The sequence below is a fragment of the Piliocolobus tephrosceles genome, chromosome 16 (genome assembly GCF_002776525.5).
Source record: "Piliocolobus tephrosceles isolate RC106 chromosome 16, ASM277652v3, whole genome shotgun sequence".
Classification (NCBI taxonomy): domain Eukaryota; kingdom Metazoa; phylum Chordata; class Mammalia; order Primates; family Cercopithecidae; genus Piliocolobus; species Piliocolobus tephrosceles.
Genome location: NC_045449.1, coordinates 31,923,229 through 31,945,376, shown reverse-complemented (window position 1 = coordinate 31,945,376; position 22,148 = coordinate 31,923,229). Strand labels below are relative to the sequence as shown.

The following is a 22,148-nucleotide window of genomic DNA, read 5'->3' as shown; positions in this document are numbered from 1 at the left end:
AGGATCCCTTGAAGACAGGATTTTGAAACTATAAGATGCTATGATGCTCACACCTGTAAATAACCACTCCACTCCAACCTAGGCAATAAGTGAGACTTTGTCTCTAAAAAAATAAGAAAAAAACAAAACCCAACACACACACAAAATTTATGTTTCCTGTGTGTTTATGTAGGTATGTACATCTTCACTGTCACATAAATGCGGACGGCTTTGGAAAAGTTTGGGTTGTTGTTGTTTTCTTAGAGGACACAAGAATGTTCTTGGGCAAAATCAAGTTGTGCATAATTCCTCTCTTGATAGTCTAATATATAACTATTGCATTAAAAGTTGACTGTTTGGTAAAAAAGAAAAAGGAAGGTTTGAAAACTGGTCAGTGGATAATGGTTAAAGAGGAGGTAGTCATCAGGTATAGTGGCAACTTGGTAGAGTAGAAAGGGCACTGAACTAGGCATTTAGCAACCTATGTTTTAGTTCTAATGCTGCCACTAGATAGCTGGTCGAGCTCTTTGGACTTTAGTGTCCTAATTTCATAAAACAAAGGAGAGCAGGGCTTCTAGATCATTTCTAAGATCCATCCGTTACCCCTACCTCTTCAAAAATTTACTCTATTTTTATTTTTTATTCCCATCTTATTTATTATATTTATTGGATAAGATATTCTGTTCTCTACTCATGTAAAGAGCAGATGAACTGAGCTTTGTAAGGATGCAAAGTCAATAAAAAAGCAAGTAAATTGATTGTATAGCAGCAACAAGAGAAAATGAAATTGTAAAAAAGGTACTGTATTGGTTTCTTAGGACTACTAAAACAAATTACCATAAATTTGGTGGCTTTAAACAACAGAAATACATTCTTTTTTGGGTTTTTTTTTGCTTTTTTTTTTTTTTTGAGACGGAGTCTTGCTCTGTTGCCCAGGCTGGAGTGCAATGGCGCAATCTCAGCTCACTGCAGCCTCTCCGCCTCCTGGGTTCAAGCAATTCTCCTGCCTCAGACTCCCGAGTAGCTGGGACTACAGGCGCACACTGCCATGCCTGGCTAATTTTTGTATTTTTAGTAGAGATGGGGTTTCACCATATTGGCCAGGATGGTCTTGATCTCCTTACCTTGTGACTTGCCTGCCTCAGCCTCCCAAAGTGCTGGGATTATAGGTGTGAGCCACTGCACCCAGCTCAGAAATTTATTCTTTCACCGTCTGGAGGCCAGAAGTCTGAAACCAAGGTTTCAGTAGTGTGGGGGCTTCCTCCAAAGGTTCTAGGAGAGAATGCTTTCTTGTCTCTTCTAACCTCTGGTGGCTCCAGGCATTCTTTGGCTTGTGACTACCTAATTGCAATCCCTGCCTCTTCATGTGGCCTTCTCCTCCTCTCTGTCTTTCTCTGATAAGGATACTTATCATTGAATTTAGGGCCCACCCAGATAATCCAGGATGATCTCATCTTGACATCCTCAACTTAATTATATCTGCAAACATCTTTTTACCAAATTAGGTCACATTTACTGGTTCTAGGGGTTAGAACATGGATATACTGTTTTAGGGGCCACCATTCAACTCAACTACAGATATTATTTATCTTAGTATCAAAAAGATTAAATGGTGAGAAAAAATTAAGTACCTAGGAATAAACTTTAAAAATGACACATAAGACATCTATATAGAAAATAATATATTGATAGAAGTTAAAGAAGACTTTAATATTGGAAGGAATAAACCATGTTCATGGATTAGAAGACTCTATATTTTAAGATATCAGTTCTCTACAAACTGATCTACAGATGACAATGCACAATCCCAATAAAAATGCAAAGTCTGCGCGTGTGTGGTGTGTCAGTTAATAAGCTGATTCTCATACGTGGAAATACAAAGCACCAGGAATAACCAAGATACTCTTGAAGAAGAATAAGGTATGAGGATATCATCAAGATTGGATATCATCCAGATATCAAGATTTATTTCACAAAGATATGATACTTAAAATAATATGTCATACTGGTATAAGAAAAGACAAATAGACCATTGGGATAGAATAGAGAGCCCAGAAACCAGTTCACAAATGTATGAACACCTGATTTATAACAAAGATAACATTGCAGAGTGGTGGGAGAAAAAGAGTTTTCTCAGCAGGTGGTGCTGGGACAATTAGATATCCATATGAAACTTGGCACCTACCTTTCACCACAATTCCAAGTGGACTATAGAGCTAAATTTGAAAGCAAAACAATGAAACAGCCCTTGAAAGATAATAATGGTGAATACATTCCTGACACTACTCATATAAAAGAAAAGATTAAATTGGACTTCATTAAAATTGATAACTTGGCTGGGTGCGGTGACTCATGCCTATAATCCCAGCACTTTGAGAGGCTGAGATGGACGGATCACAAGGTCAGGAGTTCAAGACCAGCCTGGCCAATATGGTGAAACCCTGTCTCTACTAAAAATACAAAAATTAGCTGGGCGTGGTGGTCGTTGATGTAGTCCCAGCTACTTTGGGAGGCTGAGGCAGGAGAATCGCTGGAATCCCATGGGCAGAGGTTGCAATGGGCCAAGATTACGCCATTGCATTGTAGCCTGGGCAACAGAGCAAGACTCCATCTCAAAAAAAAAAAAAAAAAAAAGTGATCAACAACACTAGTAATCAGTGAAATGTAAATTAAAACAATATGATATCAGTGCACTCACCTGAACAGGTAAAATTAAACAGACTGACAGAGTTGCTAAGTAGAGCAACAGGAACTCTCATACCATGCTGATGAGAATATAAATTAATACAACTACTTTGGAATACAGTTTTCCAGTTAAAGATAAGCAGTTCTGCCTGTAGGTATCCACCCAAAAGATTTGTGTACCAGGAGATATGTACAAGGATATTCGTAGCAGCATTATCTGTAGTAGCCCCAAAATGAAAACATTAAATGTCCATTAGTTGTAGAAGGGATTGGGAAGTTGAGATATATTAAGATAATGGAACATTATACAGGAATGAAAATGAATGAATTTGTAGTTATATCCAGTATAAATGAATCTCATAAACCTAATGTTGATGGAAAGAAGCCAGACACAAAAGAATTAGGCTAGGCACAGTGGCTCACACCTGTAATCTCAGCATTTTGGGAGGCTGAGGTGAGCCAATTGCTCGAGCCCAGGAGTTTAAGACCAGCCTGGGCAACATGGTGAAACCCTGTCTCTACAGAAAATACAGAAATTAGCTGGTATGGTGCCACACACCTGTAGTCCCAGCTACTCGGGAAGCTGAGGCAAGAGAATCTCTTAAGCCCAGAAGGTGGAGGTTGCAGCGAGCTGAGATCACACTACTACACTCCAGGCTGGATGACAGAGCTAGACCCTGTCTCCAAAAAAAAGGAGAATTAAGTAATTATATTTATAAATAAAAACTTTTAAAACAGGGAAAATGAAATCTAGTGTTTCTTTACTTCTGCATAGGATATCAAACTGTAAAAAAAAAAAAAAAAAAAAAACAAGAAAGTGATTACTGTAACATTTAGAATAATAGTTACCTTTGTGAGGAAGGGAGAATTTGTGATTTGGAGGAAGCAAATGGGAGGCTTTTGAGTGCTCACTATATTCTGTTTCTTAAACTCACTGGTAATGGAAAGCTAGTTGCTTTGTGATAATAATTTAAAATGGTTTTTTGTGTGTTTTTTTTTTTTTTTTTTTGCAATGGAGTTTCACTCTTGTTGACCAGGCTGGAGTGCAGTGGTGCGATCTCAACTCACCGCAACCTCCGCCTCCTGGGTTCAAGCGATTCTCCTGCCTCAGCCTCCCAAGTAGCTGGGATTACAGGCATGCACCACCATGCCCGCCTAATTTTGTATTTTTAGTAGAGACAGGGTTTCTCTGTGTTGATCAGGCTGGTCTCGAACTGACTTCAGGTGATCCACCCACCTTGGCCTCCCAAAGTGCTGGAATTACAGGCGTGAGCCACCGTACCAAGCCAGAAATGTATTCTTTTTACCTCTAATTTTTTTTTCTCTGAATTAGTAGCCCTTGGCTTAAAGTTTCTTTCTTTCTTTCTTTTTTTTTTTTTTTTTGAGCCGGAGTCTTGCTGTCGTCGCCCAGGCTGGAATGCAATGGCATCTCTGCTCACTGCACCCTCTGCCTCCTGGGTTCAAGTGATTCTCCTGCTTCAGCCTCCTAAGTAGCTGGGACTACAGGTGCCTGCCACCATGCCCAGCTAATTTTTGTATTTTTAGTAGAGATGAGGTTTCACCGTGTTGGCCAGGCTGGTCTCGAGCTCCCGATCTCATGATCCGCTCGCCTTGGCCTCCCATAGTGTTGGGATTACAGGCGTGAGCCACTGCACCTGGCCCTGGCTTGAAGTTTCTAACCATGTTAATAACTGGGAGTAGAATTTATCTCAGTAGTAACTGAGAAAGTAGGGGCCCTAGGGCACTAGGGGAAGTTCCTTAATGAGAGGATGAAAATTATGTGGATTTGGCCGGGCGCGGTGGCTCAAGCCTGTAATCCCAGCACTTTGGGAGGCCGAGACGGGCGGATCACGAGGTCAGGAGTTCGAGACCATCCTGGCTAACACGGTGAAACCCCGTCTCTACTAAAAAATACAAAAAGCTAGCCGGGCAAGGTGGCTGGTGCCTGTAGTCCCAGCTACTCGGGAGGCTGAGGCAGGAGAATGGCATAAACCCAGGAGGCGGAGCTTGCAGTGAGCTGAGATCCGGCCACTGCACTCCAGCCCAGGCGACAGAGCAAGACTCCGTCTCAAAAAAAAAAAAAAAGAAAATTTTGTGGATTTAGCTACATTTTAAAATTTTATAAAATATTTGAACTGAACTCTGTCTGGATTTCTCTGGGTCTTATAATAATAGTAACATATGAAATAGGGTCTTAAAATTACATATTTAAGCTTAAATGAAAATGGCAAAATAAAATGCTTAATAATCTGAATAAAGAAGGGTCTTTTTACATAGAAACTAGCTAACTTAACCCCTAGTGAGTTGATAAGTTGTTGATTTAGCTTTTCTAACTACTCAGTAAATACCAAACTTCTTAGGGAATTACATGTTCAAAGGGTCGGCAGCTTTGAATAAGCTTGAACCCTCACCAACCATTCCATTACACTAAATGTTTATTAAACAGCCATTTCCGGGATAATTCTGTGCAATATCTCTATATTAAGGAATATCATTAAAATCTCTTTAACACCAGGCGCAGTGGCTCACACCTGTAATCCCAGCACTTTGGGAGGCCAAGGCAGGCGGATCATGAGGCCAGGAGATCGAGACCATCCTGGCTAACACGGTGAAACCCCATCTCTACTAAAACACAAAAGTTAGCCGGGCATGGTGGCAGGCGCCTGCAGTCCCAGCTACTCGGGAGGCTGAGACAGGAGAATGGCGTGAACCTGGGAGGCAGAGCTTGCAGTGAGCTGAGATTGCACCACTGCACTCCAGCCTGGGTGACAGAGTGAGACTCCGTCTCAAAAAAAAAAAAAAAATCTCTTTAACATACTCAAAGCAAATTTTTAAAATTTTTACCTTACTTTTATCCTATCATGTATTTAAAAAAACAAACAAAAAAAAAGATTAAAAGCACTTAACTGCTTTTAGGAAGGTGGATAAGCTTGTTACAAAACAAAATTACTAGGTTTCACAAATCTCCAAAACTTTGGGAATTGCTACTCCAACAACCACTATCCACAGCTTATCCCTAGAAAACTATAGTTGAGAGAGTCTTTTTTTTTTTCCACTGGCATCTTTTCATTTCTTTGTCTTTTTTGAGACAGGGTCTCACTCTACCTTCCAGGCTGGAGTGCAGTGGTACGATCACAGCTCACTGCACCCTCAACTTGCCAGACTCAAGCAATCCTCCCTCCTCAGCCTTCTGTATAGCTGGGACTACAGACACATGCCACCATGCCCAGCTAATTGTATTTATTTCTTTATAGAGATATGGTCTCCCTACATTGCCCAGGCTGATCTCAAACTCTTGGGCTCAAGGGATCCTCTTGCCTCAGCCCCGCAAAGTGCTGGGATTACAGGCATGAGCCACCACACCCAGCTTACTGGCATATTTTCTGGAGAAAGAAAGAGTCTTAATTGTTTAAAAGCCTTTAGCTATGAAGCTATTACTAGTTTTTACATTTGATTCACTGTATGTGAGAATTGTTTATCAAAGAAAACTGTGGTTTGAATATATTAATTGCTGAAACCCAAGTTTCACAGAACAGGCAACAACTTTAAAACTGGCAATACCTCAGCCCTTTTAATGACTCCACTGTAACCGTTCTCTTTGTGTCAATAAAGATGGCTTTATAAATATAGAGAAGAATATGATAGTGACTAATTTGAAATGGTGATAATGCCTGTTATTGGCAGGGTTAGAACTAAAGGAAGGAATCAAAGGCCTGTCTTCTCAACTCTCTATTCTCTTGTTTGTACATATAGATGAGGACAGAACTGTATTTCCTGTCATCTCAGAAGAATCGCCCCAGCCTCTTTGGAATGCCACTGATTGTTCCATGTACTGTGCATACCCGGAAGAAAGACCTATATGATGCAGTTTGGATTCAAGTGTCCCGGTTAGCGAGCCCACTCCCACCTCAGGAAGCTAGTAATCATGCCCAGGATTGGTAAGTTCAGGGGATCCATCTAAACCTGTGGTTTCAAAACTCTAGAAAAATAATTTATATGAATTCTGTGTGACTGATAGGACCCAGCCTATGTCAAGTTAATCACTCTAGGAAGAACCACGCAGAAAGCATACAATTCAACCATTTGGTTTGTTATTTGGAGTAGGAGAGACCATACAGCTTCCTTTTGCCAAACATTCTAGTGTCTAATAATCCTTCCATTCTCTAATCTTTTGCCTCGATTCGTCCTGCTAATGCTTCAAGTAATATCCTTGTCTTCTGTGTTGCAAAAGTAGAGAGTATGAATTCACCAGGAAATTTGTATAATCTCAGTCCTCTGAAATTCAGAATGAGAGTGATTGCATACATAAACTCTGAAAAGTCTCATGATACAAAAAATAATTCTGTTGGATTATTTCCATACCATGTCATTCTTTTTTCTTTTTCCCATACCATGTCATTCTAACATGAAGTAATTACACAAATCTAGATAAAAATAATAAATATTTTCTGTTTTCTTTCCCTTTTTCCTACCACTGTTCTCTTTGATTAGTAGGGATTGTGATGATGTCTTATTTTTATCTCAATGAAATTGTAGATCATTTTCTTTTTCTTTTTCTTTCTTTTTTTTTTACGACAGAGTTTCGCTCTTGTTGCCAAGGCTGCAGTGCAACGGCACAATCATGGCTCACTGCAACCTCCACCTCCCGGGTTCAAATGATTCTCCTGCCTCAGCCTCCCGAGTAGCTGGGATTATAGGCATGCCCCACCATGCCTGGCTAATTTTGTATTTTTCATAGAGATGGGGTTTCTCCATGTTGGTTAGGCTGGTCTCAAACTCCCAACCTCAGGTGATCTGCCCACCTCAGCCTCCCAAAGTGCTGAGATTATAGGTGTGAGCCACCACAGTGGGCCTGTAGATCGTTTTCTTGCTATCATGGTACAAATAAGAGTTCTGTTTTATGGGAACTAAAAAAAAGTTCTTTACTTATTTGTTATGATATGGGGTCTTCTGATGATTAGGGTAGGGCTTAGGATAAATCTTTTTTTTTTTTTTTTTTTTGAGGCAGATTATTAATTTGTCATCCAGGTTGGAGTGCAGTGGTGCAGTTTTGGCTCACTGCAAACTCCACCTCCAGGTTCAAGTGATTCTCATGCCTCAGACACCTGAGTAGCTGGGATTATAGGTGCTCACAACCACACCCAGCTAATTTTTGTATTTTTAGTAGAGACAGGGTTTCACCATGTTGGCCAGGCTTATCTCAAACTCCTGGCCTCAAGTGATCCACCTACCTCGGCCTCCCAAAGTGCTGGTATTACAGGTGTGAGCCACCACACCTGGCCAGATTTAAATTTAAAGATTTAAATAAATCTTTACTTAAATAAGTTATTTATTTATTTTTATTTTGTATTTCTTTGAGACAGAGTCTCGCTGTGTTACCCAGGCTGGAGTGCAGTGGCGCAGTCTCAGCTCAATGCAGCCTCTACCTCCTGCGTTCAAGTGATTCTCCTGCCTCATCCTCCCGAGTAGCTGGGATTACAGGTGCCCGCCCCCACACCGGGCTATTTTTTTTTTTTTTTTTTTTTTTGTTGAGATGGAGTCTTGTTCTGTTGCCCAGGCTGGAGTGCAGTGGCGCAGCACGATCTCGGCTCGCTGCAAGCTCCACCTCCTAGGTTCACGCCATTCTCCTGCCTCAGCCTCCCAAGTAGCTGGGACTACAGGCACCCGCCACCATGCCTGGCTAATTTTTTTTTTTTTTTTTGTATTTTTGGTAGAGATAGGGTTTCACCGTGTTAGCTAGGATGGTCTCCATCTCCTGACCTCATGATCCACCCGCCTCGGCCTCCCAAAGTGCTGGGATTACAGGCATGAGCCACCGTGCCCAGCCTAATTTTTGTATTTTTAGTAGAGACAGAGTTTCACCATGTTGGCCAGGCTGGTCTCAAACTCCTGACCTCAAGCGATCTGTCCGCCTCAGCCTCCCAAAGTGCTGGGATTACAGGCATGAGCCATCGCACCCGGCCAAAATAAGTTATTTAAATAAATAATTATATTTAAGATTTAAATAAATCCTAAAGGAAAACTGCAAATAATAGATAAGCAGTTCAGTTGATGAATGTTGTGTTTAGTAAAGATGAAAGTTGGACAAGATTAAATTTGAAGTGAAGTAATTGAATTAAAGGGCTTCTAGACTAGGGCTTTTCCTGGGACTTGCTAATTAATTGGATGTGGAGCATAGGGAAAAGGGAATCCAGGCTGCCTTTTTTTTTGTTTTTTGTTTTTTGTTTTTCTTTTTTTTTTGAGCTGGAGTCTTGCTGTGTCGCCAGGCTGGAGTGCAGTGGCACGACCTTGGCTTACTGCACCTCTGCCTCCCAGGTTCAAGCAATTCTCCTGCCTCACTCTCCCGAGTAGCTGGGAGTACAGGTACATGCCACCACGCCTGGCTAAGTTTTGTATTTTTAGTAGAGACAGGGTTTCATCGTGTTGGCCAGGATGGTCTCGATCTCCTGACCTCATGATCCCACCTCAGTCTCCCAAAGTGGTGGGATTACAGGCATGAGCCATTGCACCCAGCCCAGGCTGGCTTTTTACCCTGAGCAATTGTTTGTGAATTGTGGTACAATTTAATGGAAAAAGGAAAACCGGAGAAGGAGCATGTTTGGGCAAGAAATGACAAGAATCAAGTTAGGTTCAAGAAGTCTATTATGTATTCAAGTGAGAAATTCACTTGAATGCCCTTTGCTGGAGATATAAATATAGATGTCATCAACAAATAGGTGATATTTAAAGCCCTGAGACCAGATGATTAACATTTAGAGAGTGAGAGTTAAATAGAGAAGAGTCCCATGATCTCTACGTGAACTCTGAACTGAGTTCGTAATGCATTCCGACATTTACAGATTAAAAAGGGAAAAAGAAGCGTCAAAAGAGATTGAGGCTGGGTGCAGTGGCTCATGCCTGTAATCCCAGCACTTTGGGAGGCCAAGGTGGGAGGATCACTTGAGGCCAGGAGTTCAAGACCAACCTGCCCAACATGGCAAAACCCCATCTCTACTACAAATGCAAAAATTAGCCAGGCATGGTGGTACATGCCTGTAATCCCAGCTACTTGGGTGGCTGAGGCATGAGAATCGCTTCAACCCTAGAGGTGGAGGTCGCAGTGAGCTGAGATTGTACGACTGACTCCAGCCTGGCAGACAGAGCAAGATTCTGTCTCAAAAAAAAAAAAAAAAGAAGGAAAGAAAGAGAGAGAGAGATTGAGAAGGAGCAGCCTGTAATGTAAGAAGAAAACCAGGAGTTAAGTGAAGAAAGTATTTCAAGAAAGGAGTGGTAGTCATTTCAAATGCTACAGAGGACTGGGAATTGCCTGCTGGATTTGATAAAATGGTCTTTGGTGATCTTTGTGAAAGCTATTTTAGTATAGATAAAGGAGTAGAGATTGGAATGGGTTAAAGAGAGAATGGTCCTTTGGACATTAAAAAAGATAGCCCAGGCATGGTAGCTCTCACCTGATTCTAGTGGTACTTGGTAAAGTTATGGATGAAATAAGAGTGACCTGGAGTTGATGATTATTATAGTTGGGTAATGAATACATGAGTTTTCATTGTATAGTTCTTGACTTATTGAGTGTTTATGTCAATGAATTTGAAATTTTAGATTAAATGAACAAAATCCTGGAATTCAGGGTCTGTGTAGAAGAGTGACTATTTTCAGGGACAGTGGGTAAAGAGGAAAGTAAGGATTTCAGGGCAGCGATTGGAGGTTTCTCTTGGGTAAAAGAATCATTAAAATATTAAAATAGGGATGTTTGAATAAGTAAGTGACCCAAAAAGATAGGAGGTGGTGGTTGCAAAGTAGGATACTTGGAATTGATATATTGGAGGCAGAAAAGTTTGTATTCACAAGGTCTAGAATATGACATTTAGAGAGGGTTTACATATGGGGTGGAGGAAGTTATTGTTGGAAGAGAGAAGTTACTGTTGTATTAATTACATTGATGTTGATGTCACCAAGAATAATAACAGGAGAAGTGGTGGAGAAAAAACACAGTGAACTCGGTGCTGCAATCTTTAGTGAGTAAAGAAGGGATCTACCTTCCAAGGAGGAATAGCAGGTGGCATAATTCAGTAGCACAAGCTACAAAGCAGCTGGAATGTTTTAGAAAAGGAAGGAAGAAGAAATCATGTACAAGTGGCATAGGAGTAAGGAAGAGATCTATTTTACCTCCAGGTTCTGGAATGTATGAGAATAAAAAGTGCAGGGGGTAGGGTGTGGTGACTCACACCTGTAATCTCATCACTTCAGGAGGCTGGGGCAGGAGGATCACTTGAGCCCAGGAGTTCAAGACCAGCCTGGACAACATGGCAAAATGCTGTCTTTACAAAAAAATGTAAAAATTAGCCTGGTATCGTGGTGCGTGCCTGTAATCCTAGCTACTTGGGAGGCTGAGGTGGGAGGATCACCTGGGCCCAGAAAGGTGGAGGCTACCGTGAGCCATAATCATGCCATTGCACTGCAGCCTGGGTGACAGAGTGATACTCTGTCTCAAAAAACATGGAAAAAGTCTGCAGGAGAAGCAGGATTCTCAAGAAAGCCAGGCTTCATTCAGTTAGAGCAAAAAGGTAAAAGAAATTTTCAGAAGAGAAGTGCTGCTCAGCTTTCTGTGAGAGTGCTACTTGATTGTTTTATCCCGTTATCTTTCTTTTGATTCCTCACTTATTGCTGGCCTGATTTGCATATGGTACTAGACAGTACAGGCTATCAATGGTCATTCACTGGACGAGTTATGCAGAAAGATGGGAAGTCCTGTGTCAGATATGATTCTCACTTTTGCCCTTACAGTGACTCTTTATCATGGTTTCATTACCTTCAGTAGCCCATGTAATAACCACTATCAGTTGCCACATGAGCTGTAAAGTATGCCACTCTTATGTTATATTCCTTGCATTGCTTCTTTCTCCCCTACCTCCAGCTTTATTGAACTATAAGTGACAAGTAGGAATTGTATATACATCTAAGGTGTACAACTTATGTTTCAATAACATGTATAAATTGTTGCATTGCTCCTTGTTAGGGCAAGGATGAGTAAATTTTTTTTAAAGTTGGAAAAGTCACTGGGCCATCTTGACATAATCATTGACAGTTAAAAGAAGTTACTCTAAAAAGCTTATAACTCTGAGTAGTTAAGGCGGTACTTAGCATGTACCACATCAGCGATTCTGATTAAAGAAGACTTCTAAATATACAGCTTTCTGCAATGTGTCAGTGGTCTTGTCATGGAAAGATCTAATTATTTTAGTTTAATGTGAATTAAATCCTCTGATAGAATTAAGGATGAAGGATAATTGGTATTTGATTTTATGATTAGCTTATCTTGTAAAATTTTCGTGGGCCACATGGACTCCCTTAGAGACATCTGGCAGTTTTATGTCTACCCTTCTGTAAACCCGGATACAGGATGGGAAGCCAGAGTGTATTTGGTACAGGGCTGCAGCTAATGGATTAGGGTAAGTAACATTGAGCTGTCAGCATGAGCATACTGCTGTGGCAAATGCCCCTTCCTAGGATTACTTCAAGAGAAGATGAAAAGGAGTTAGACCTCGAACCCAAAATGCTTCTTACACTCTTTTTGTTCTCTTCTGTTTCAGTGATGATAGTATGGGCTATCAATATCCATTCACTCTACGAGTTGTGCAGAAAGATGGGAACACCTGTGCTTGGTGCCCATGGTATAGGTAAAGTGACCTGCAAAAGAATTATTTTAGTAGAATTTCAGCTTTAGATATTATAAAATTTTCAAAAGATTTCCAGTTTTGAGAAGTAATTAGTGAACAATGAAAAACTTAAGAATTGGGCCAGGTGCGGTGGCTCAAGCCTGTAATCCCGGCACTTTGGGAGGCCGAGACGGGCAGATCACGAGGTCAGGAGATCGAGACCATCCTGGCTAACACGGTGAAACCCCGTCTCTAGTAAAAAATGCAAAAAAAATAGCCGGGCGAGGTGGTAGGCGCCTGTAGTCCCAGCTACTCGGGAGGCTGAGGCAGGAGAATGGCGTAAACCCGGGAGGCGGAGCTTGCAGTGAGCCGAGATCCGGCCACTGCACTCCAGCCTGGGCGACAGAGTGAGACTCCGTCTCAAAAAAAAAAAAGAAAAAAAAGAAAAGAAAAAACGTAAGAATTGTGGCTGGGCACGTGGCTCACACCTGTGAGCGCTTTGAGAAGCCAAGGTGGGTGGATCACCTGAGTCAGGAGTTTGAGACCAGCCTAACATAGTAAAACCCCATCTCTACTAAAAATACAGAATTAGCGGGGCATGGTGGTGCATGCCTGTAATCCCAGCTACTTGGGAGGCTGAGGCAGGAGAATCACTTGAACCCAGGAGGCGGAGGTTGAAGTGAGCCAGGGTCCCACCACTGCACTCCAGCCTGGGCAATAAGAGCGAAACTCCATCTCAAAAAAGTTTTTCACTTCCTTTTGAGGTCAATAGATAAGTTTTGCTTTTGAGACTTAGCTGATTTTATAAACTCTACAGTCCATACCAAATTCATAACTTGTGATAAACATTTATTACTCTGTAACTTCTCCTTCCCCCCCCTTTTTTTTTTGTTTGTTTGAGATGGAGTCTCACTCTGTCGCCCAGGCTAGGGTGCAGTGACTCAGTCTCAGCTCACTGCAACCTCCGCCTCCCGGGTTCAAGCAATTCTTCTGCCTCAGCCTCCCGAGTAACCGGGACTATAGGCGTGCACCACTGTACCCAGCTAATTTTTGTATTTGTAGTAGAAATGGGGTTTTGCCATGTTAGGCTGATCTTGAACTCCTGACCTCAGGTGATCCACTCACCTTGGCCTCCCAAAATGCTGGGATTATAGGTGTGAGCCACCACGCCAAGCCTCTCCTTAGATATAAGTAAGTTTGCCAGTTCTGAGCACAGTAGAACAGTCTTTACTAGACCTTGCTGGAAATCTGTTCTTGGTTTTTAAAGAGTTATGGAGATTGATTGGTCATTGCTGTTACAGCAGTGAAAGTGCCTAATGATACTAAAGTCCACCTTTAGAGAACTGCAATAGACTTAGCAAACTGAGTCTAAACTAGGCATTAGCTGGGCATGGTGGCTCACACCTGTAATCCCAGCACTTTAGGAGGCCGAGGCAGGCAGATCATGAGGTCAGGAGATGGAGACCATCCTGGCTAACACGGTGAAACCCCGTCTCTACTAAAAATACAAAAACTTAGCTGGGCGTGGTGGCGCACGCCTGTAGTCCCAGCTACTCGGAAGGCTTAGGCAGGAGAACCCGAGAGGCAGAGCTTGCAGTGAGCCGAGATCATGCCACTGCACTCCTGCCCAGGTGACAGAGCGAGGCTCCATCTCAAGAAAATAATAATAATAATAATAATAATAATAAAGTAGGCATTGGAACCATGACTTAATATTATATCCTCCTCCCCTACCGCATCTCCCACCCCACCCCTGCAACTCTATAAACTTTTTTTTTTTTTTTTTTTTAAATAAACAGAATCTCACTCTATCGCCCAGGCTGGAAGTGCAGTGGTGCGACCTTGGCTCACTGCAGCCTCCGCCTCTCGGGTTCAAGCAGTTCTCCTGCCTCAGCCTCCCGAGTAGCTGGGATTATAGATGCCCACCACCATGCCTGGCTAATTTTTGTAGTTTTAGTAGAGACAGGGTTTCACCATGTTGGTCAGGCTGGTCTCAAACTCCTGACCTCAGGTGATCCACCTGCCTCGGCCTCCCAAAGTGCTGGGATTACAGGTGTGAGCCACCATGCCTGGCCTTTGTAAACTTTTATATGCATTTATTTAATCTGCCATTTTACAAACAAGGAGCTAGGTGTTATACCAGATAAATTGTCCTACCTCAGAGCATTAAATAACTGAATTTGGAATTTCTTGAGTGCTGTAGTATCTCAAACAGCCAATTCCCATGTCATTTATTTGCCATAAAGTTCACATCTTCCTGTGATTAACAGATGGTTATCAAGTACTTTGTAAAAATAAAGACTTGAACAGTGAAAAGCATGATTCCCTGAAATGATAATAATTATTAATAAATATCCTTACATTTATCAGAGTCTGAAGTTAGAAGCTCATGACAAATTGTGAGGCCCAAGAGGAAAGCAGAAAAGTAGGAAGGGAGAATATTTTTTATGAAGAAAATTTAGATTCCTTCATAATTATTTCTTCCTCTGTGGATCTTTTCCCCCTTTTTAGATTTTGCAGAGGCTGTAAAATTGATTGTGGGGAAGACAGAGCTTTCATTGGAAATGCCTATATTGCTGTGGACTGGGACCCCACAGCCCTTCACCTTCGCTATCAAACATCCCAGGAAAGGGTAAGTATTTAGGGCCACCATAAAATGGTGGTTTTTATATGGGAAATTTCCCCTGGTTTAACTATTATGCCATTTCTGTTTTAGACAATTTAAAAACAACCAGAAAAACCTTCATTGGGATCCTCTGTGGCACCTAATATATTGACATGTTTGCTTGGGCTTTTTCATTTTCCAGCTTCTGGAGTTCATTGTATTGGGGCATTGTCTTTGTCCATTTTGTGGTGCTGTAACAGAGTACATGAGGCTGGTAACTTATAAAGAAGAAAGGTTTATTTAGCTTACTGTTCGGCAGCCTGGGAAGTTCAAGGACACGGTCCTGGCTTCTGGCAAAGGCTTCTGTGCTGCATCATAACATGGCAGAGAGAATCAAAGGAGAATAGACACAGGCAAGAGGGAGGACCAAACAGGAGGAAGATCCTCGCTTTCTAACAGCATGCTGTCTTGGAAACTCACTACTGCAAGAATGGCCCCAAGTATTTATGAGAGTTTCATCCCCATGACCCAAACACCTCCTACTAGGCCCCACCTAACAAGGCCACATCGGGGATCCAATTTCAACATGCATTTTGGTGGAGACAAACCATATCCAACTGTAGCAGGCATTAAATTTCAAAAATATTAATAAGTGAACCTTGAAACAAAACTGTGTCTGGCCATGACATATCAATAAGCATCTCTCTGTTAAATATTATTGAAGTTGCAGCATTTGGTAACCACAATTACTTAGTTCAAATGTGTCCCAGGGCTGTAACTGCTATCTTTAATAGACATAGTGATCAGAAAAGTTAGAGAAAGGATTGAAATGTTTCAATTTTGGGTACCTAAGAGCACATCTCAATGGCCACTCTTCACACTTCACATTCTTCTATTGTTGCTCTCTGACCAGAGCAATTTTTAAATTTTGAAAATGTTCCTTCAGAAATAGTTTTAACTCCATACCTAAAAATGTTTGCCTCAGGCAGTTTTTAATCAACCAAATATTATTTGAAGGGTAAAGACATTAAGAATCTGATATGTAAAAGCAACAGAGTCAAAGGAGTTTCTTAAGTCACATGAGGAATTGTAGTGGTTTTGCATTTTTATGACTCTTGATAGTTGGAAATTTCCTTTACTATTTTTTAAAGCATTCCCTTTGGATAAGTTAGTAACAGTAACTGACTTTTCTGTCTTGTTATGCTATGGAGGACTGGGGAAGCTACCAATTCTAGACCTAGTTTCCTATTTAGATCCCAAAATATGCCCCACACACCAAGGCTCCTGGGAGCCCTTTCTAGCCAGAAATACATATAATGTGTGGATGCTTGTCAAATGAAAGATCATTAGGCTAAACCTAAAGAAAGCTGAAGAGAAACTAATGTTCTAGATCATGCTCACTAGCAAGGAGGGAAAATTTTACCAGTTGATAGATTCATAAATCTTTGTCAGCACAAAATCTGACAGGGCATTATTCTGACAAGACATTACTGTCAATGATGATAAATTATTTGGCTCTATAAATCTCTTCCCCTTTTTAACAAGTCCGGTGTGCAATCTGAAAAGCTCTTTAGGACATCCTGCTTATAGGAAACGGCCTACGTGACCTGTTAAATGTTACCCTACTTCCACTTTCAGTGATGCACTTAGGATACCATGGAAATGAAGGGCTATTGATGCCTTGCTGGGGAGTGGGGCCATATGACTAATCTGGGCTCCCCTACGTGTAGGGTTTCTGTATGTGCTTAGAAAGTCACATAGACAAAAGAGATACCTTGGTTCAAATTGGGATTATTGCCCATATGCTTTTTATTTTTTATTCAAGTGATTTCCCTTTTAGGAATTTATCTGAGGGGAGAATACTCTGTAATTACTCCATAATTTGCAGGCAAATATCATCATAGCATTTTTTAGGAGAGTAAAACTTATTAACAACTTACATTTTTCTCACATTAGAGGAATGGTTAAATAAAGCATGGTGTGTTCATTGGATAAAATATAATGCAGTTGTTGAAAATGATTACCAGGAGTTTTTGCTAACATTTACGGGAATATGCTTATGATATGTGAAAGTTTTTTTAAAAGCAAGACATAAAATTGCATATACTGGAAATAATACCTTCAATATTGAAAAAAAATACTATTTAGGAAAAAGGACAGAAGAAAGTCTGCCAATATTTTGACAGTGGTTGCCTTTGTGTTAACAATATAAAAGGATTCCCTGCCTTTTTACATTTTTCTCTGCTTTCCAAAATTTCCACATGAATATTATACCTGGTAATCAGAAAAAAAAATAGAGGGGCAATCACTCTTATCCTTTACATTCCTCCCCTGTTTGGACCTCAGATTCTCAGTAGAAAATTAAACTAGATGCCAGCCTGGGCAATATGATGTCACCCTGTCTTTACAAAAAATGCACAATTTAGCCAGGTGTGGTGGTGTGCACCTGAAGTCCCAGCTGCTTGGGATGCTGAGGTTGGAGGATTGCTTGAGCCCAAGAGATCAAGGCTGCAGTGAGCTGTGATCTCGCCACTGCACTCCAGCCTGGGTTGTAATAGAGCAAGACCCTGTCTCAAAAAAGCAAAAAAAAGAAAGAAAGAAAATTAAACTAGACAAATTATTAGGCCTCTCTCCTTTTTTAATAGTCTTACAAATATATATAAACTATTACTTCATTTCCCATGTTTTGTGTTAAAGAAGAACTTTAAAGCAACTTTGAAAAAGAAGAGGGTGCCTATAAGTAATTTATAGACTGTTTAATAAATTAAATAGAGAAGAGGATCTAAGCGTAGATCCCAAGAGGTAAAGGGAATCTTTATCACTTTGGGAAATTTTACTGATAAATAGAAATTATTGTCAGTGCAGCCCATAAATATGTTTTTTATCAGCCTTCTTTCCTCCCTGTCTTCATCTAGCACTATAGCCTGTGTTCCACAGAAAATATAGTCAATAAAATCAACATTCTTTACTAGCTTACTCTAATTTGTGGTTGGCTATGAAGTATTCCTGGTAGAGGTAATAGAGATAGTATTTAACTGGCTATGAGAAAAGAAACACTATCGTATATGATACACCCCTTTTTCTACTCATTCCAACAACTATGATACAACATGTTTCCTTTTGAAGCACGTCAGTTTTTTCCTTGAGTGACCAGTTCAAAAGATGACAGTTAATATCTTGTTTCTACAGAATTTGTACTCAAAAAAGAAGTCTATAACCCAAGTCCAAACCATATTTCCTTTTCTAAAAAAAGAATTTTCCTCTAAGTTCCCCTTTTTAAATGAGCTCTTTAGCCTGGATAGTTATGCAGTGCTAGAACCTTAGCTGCATGATCAAACCCAGCCTTGCTAGTTTGACAGCCTCGTGACTCAACCATCCTCTCATATAGGGAAAAAGTCTCACCTGAAAACCCATTCTAAACTGAATGTCTTGAGCTGTGCCAATTTGTATTCCAGGCAGCCTAATGTTCCCATCATGAGTTTCAGGAAGGGAAATTCATGGAGGAAGTTGCCTCAGGAGAACCTGTTCACCTCTGGAAGGGAGGAGCAATAAATAGGGTGGGTGATGGACATACGTGACCTTTGCCACTGAGAGGCAGTCAGTGGGGGCCTTGTAGTCCGGGCTCTGCTTTGGGACACAAATATATACTGTGTGAAGTCTCTTGGTAGCATCTATAACCCTGATGCTTCACCCACCTTCCCATACATTAGAGGGACAAACAGAAGGATCCCAGCTCTGTGGTTCTTGATTGATTGTCAGGTAGCAGCCAGGAATAGAGAGGGAAAAATTCTTTTTTTTTCTGTTGCGCTCTAGATCCTTCTTTCTCTCCTTCTTCTTCATTCCACACCACCCCCGACATACAACCCTGCACCCCACCTACTCTTTGCTCTCTCTCCTTTCTTATACTTAACTCCTTCTTGCTCCACAGCCTAATATGCTGATTAACAGGACCCCAAAGGTTTGGGTGGGTATTAGGGACCTTCTCAACAAAAGCAGCACACTCTTGAGCTTGCTCTTCCTTTTGTTGCCATCTCAGATAAAAAGGCCCCATGAGGGAGGAGACAGATAATTATAGACTTGGTATTCTGATAACTCTGTGTTACATGGGATCAGATGCAAATGAGTTGTACCCTGTAGGGTTTCATGCTCTGCTGTGGTGTCTTCTCATGGTGAGCTTTTCTGTGCCCTTATCTCATCCAGATCTGGCTTCTGCGTTTCATGTTATTTCTCCTAGCCTCTGTAAAGTCTGCAGCACACTAATAATGCTCTGGCTTTCTGATTAAAAATAAATGGCTTTCTATCAGCACTCCTGGCTTGAGGGCCAGCTCACATGTAATCCCTTATAGGATTCCAAAGTTGTTAAATAAATGCAGTAATTTTTGTTTTTGTCATTTTGAAGCATTCAAAAATTTTTCAAGAAAAGCTATGGTCATATAAATGTAAATTTTATCCAGAATGTTACCGATGTAACATTTGTGAATAAATGTGTAGGTGCTGTATTTGCTTAGACTCTAGTTTGGGTTGTGTTTTCTTTTCCCTTATTTTTGAGACAAGGTCTCTCTCTGTCATCTGGGCTGGAGTGCAGTGGCATAATCACAGCTTACTGCAACCTCTACCTCCCAGGCTCAAGCAGTCCTGCTGAGTATCTGGGACTACAGACATGTGCCACAACGCCCGGCCAATTTTTAGATTTTTATTTTACAGAGACAGGGTCTCACTCTGTTGGCCAGGCTGGTTTCGAACTCCTGGATTCAAGCAGTTCCCCCACTTTGGCCTCCTAAAGTGCTGGGATTACAGGCATGAGCCACCGTACCCAGCCAGTTGTATTTTCTTTTTCCTTATATAGAGTAAAATAAGGGTAAGTGACCGAGAGGTTGATGCATAGCTAGATCACCACTTTAAATGCCTTCCCACACACCCCTTTCCTCCTGTTCCCTCTACCTGCAGGTTGTCGATGAGCATGAGAGTGTGGAGCAGAGTCGGCGAGCACAAGCTGAGCCCATCAACCTGGACAGCTGTCTCCGTGCTTTCACCAGTGAGGAAGAGCTAGGGGAAAATGAGATGTACTACTGTTCCAAGTGTAAGACCCACTGCTTAGCAACAAAGAAGCTGGATCTCTGGAGGCTTCCACCCATCCTGGTATGTTACAGTCCTACCTCTGAGAGAGTAGGAATGTAGCGTAAAAGAAAGAAGACATGAACAAACATGAGGTTTTGTTATTTCTGAGAATAAGACCCTTCCTGCAGCAGTGTTTAAAACACTTTCTGTACAAGGTTTTTATGTTGAGTATAGAGATGAATCTTTCTACAAATATTTGGTAGTTCCTTTTCCTAAAGAGCTTATAACCTAGAAGAAGGGATCAGTCAGGTACACCAGTAACTGCAATTCAGTGCGATGTGAGAACTGCCACAAGGGGTAAAACATGGTGAATTTGAACTTCAGGAGAGGGTGAACTTCTGGCTCTGTGGAGAGAGGAAGCTTAGGCTGGCCCTTTGTGGACTCTAGAAGAGCAACCGAGCCCAGAGGCAACACCCACTGCGCTGTCACATGGCTGTGGCACACTGCTGAGTTGAGTGTGTGTGCACAAGCATACCAGTGCACTGGGGCCTGTGTGGAGGCCTTTATGAAACCATATTTTTGAAGTCTTTAAAAAATTATGAAGAGTAAATATTCTGTTATATAATCTCAAATATTCACATGTATTTGACTTGTTTTTTCCATGTAAATTTTGTGTCTTCAGAGCCCTTTAATGCAGATGTTTTCTACCTTTACTTCTCCAGATTATTCATCTTAAGCGATTTCAATTTGTAAATGGTCGGTGGATAAAATCACAGAAAATTGTCAAATTTCCTCGGGAAAGTTTTGATCCAAGTGCTTTTTTGGTACCAAGAGACCCGGCTCTCTGTCGGCATAAACCACTCACACCCCAGGGGGATGAGCTTTCCGAGCCCCGGATTCTGGCAAGAGAGGTGAAGAAAGTGGATGCACAGAGTTCGGCTGGGGAAGAGGACGTGCTCCTGAGCAAAAGCCCATCCTCACTCAGCGCTAACATCATCAGCAGCCCGAAAGGTGAGGCCTGGGGGCCTTATGCAGGTGCTTTCTTGGGACTCCTGTAGGCTACATATGTTTCTCTGTCTTCTGTTCCAGAACATCAGGTTGGTTGGTGAAAGGAACCTATTTGGAATCAGATCTATCTGTATTTGAGCTGTGTAACTTTTAGCAAGAGATTCAGCCTTCCCGAATCTATTTTCTCGTCTGTAAAATGGAGATAATACCAGGTTTACAGAGTTGAGAGTTTGACACATGGAGTGTAAAGCACTTCACACAGTGCCTGATATATGGTAAACAGGAATGGTAGCTGCTGTCTTGTCCCCTTATAGCAAAAGTTCTGAGTTTTCCCATCTTTCAAGGGGTCTGGAGGATCAAAACTCTTTATTTTTATTTTTTTATTTTTTATTTTTTTGAGACAGGGTCTCACTCTGTCACCCAGGCTGGAGGGCAGTGGTGCAACACAGATCACAGATCACTGCAGCCTCGAACTCCTGGGGTCAATCGATCCTCCCACCTCAGCCTCCTGAGTAGCTGGGACTACAGGCACACACCACTGCACCTGGCTAATTTTTGTACTTTTTGTAGAGATGGGGCTCTACATGTTTCCCAGGCTGGGCTCGAACTCCTGTGCCGAAGGGATGCTCCTCCTTCAGCCTCCTAAAGTACTGGGATGACAGGTGTGAGCCACTGCACCTGGCCCAAAACTATTTTCATAAAAATACTAAGACAATGTGTACCTTTTCACTTTCATTCTCTCACAAGTGTACAATGGTGTGAGAGACAAGATGACATGGAATAATACTGTCACTTTGACAGTGAATTCTGTGCCAATGTATTGTACTTTCTCGTTCCTGTTTTAATTTCTAATATGGGAAATATTAATGATAAAATTCACATAAAATTCTAAGGGTTCTCAGTAATTTTTAAAGGTATAAAAGGGGATGGGGTAAGAGGCTATGACCAAAAAGTTTAAAGCCTTACAGGATTTTTGTAAGACATAGAGGTAACAATGGACAGCAGGAAATTCCCAGTACCATGCCTAACAATAGGAAGTACTCAGTACATGGTGGTCACATTTTTTGTCTAATTTTACAAAGGAGAGGGATCTGTGTTTGGGAAAACTCCTTACTCTAATAGTTAGATTTCTTTCAACTGAATCTAACATAAATCATCTT

General features: G+C 41.3%; 1 protein-coding gene across 4 annotated transcripts in view; it reads left to right on the top strand.

The window, feature by feature from the left end:
- The window catches only part of USP32 (ubiquitin specific peptidase 32), a 221,372-nt gene that overhangs the window by 194,394 nt on the left and 4,830 nt on the right, over positions 1–22,148 (top strand). For all 4 annotated transcript variants that reach the window (XM_023204689.2, XM_023204687.2, XM_023204688.3 and 1 more), the window contains 5 exons: positions 6,418–6,602; positions 12,252–12,338; positions 14,829–14,949; positions 19,870–20,061; positions 20,703–20,991. In XM_023204689.2, the coding sequence (XP_023060457.2) occupies positions 6,418–6,602; positions 12,252–12,338; positions 14,829–14,949; positions 19,870–20,061; positions 20,703–20,991 (874 nt within the window). The remainder of the gene's footprint in view (positions 1–6,417; positions 6,603–12,251; positions 12,339–14,828; positions 14,950–19,869; positions 20,062–20,702; positions 20,992–22,148) is intronic.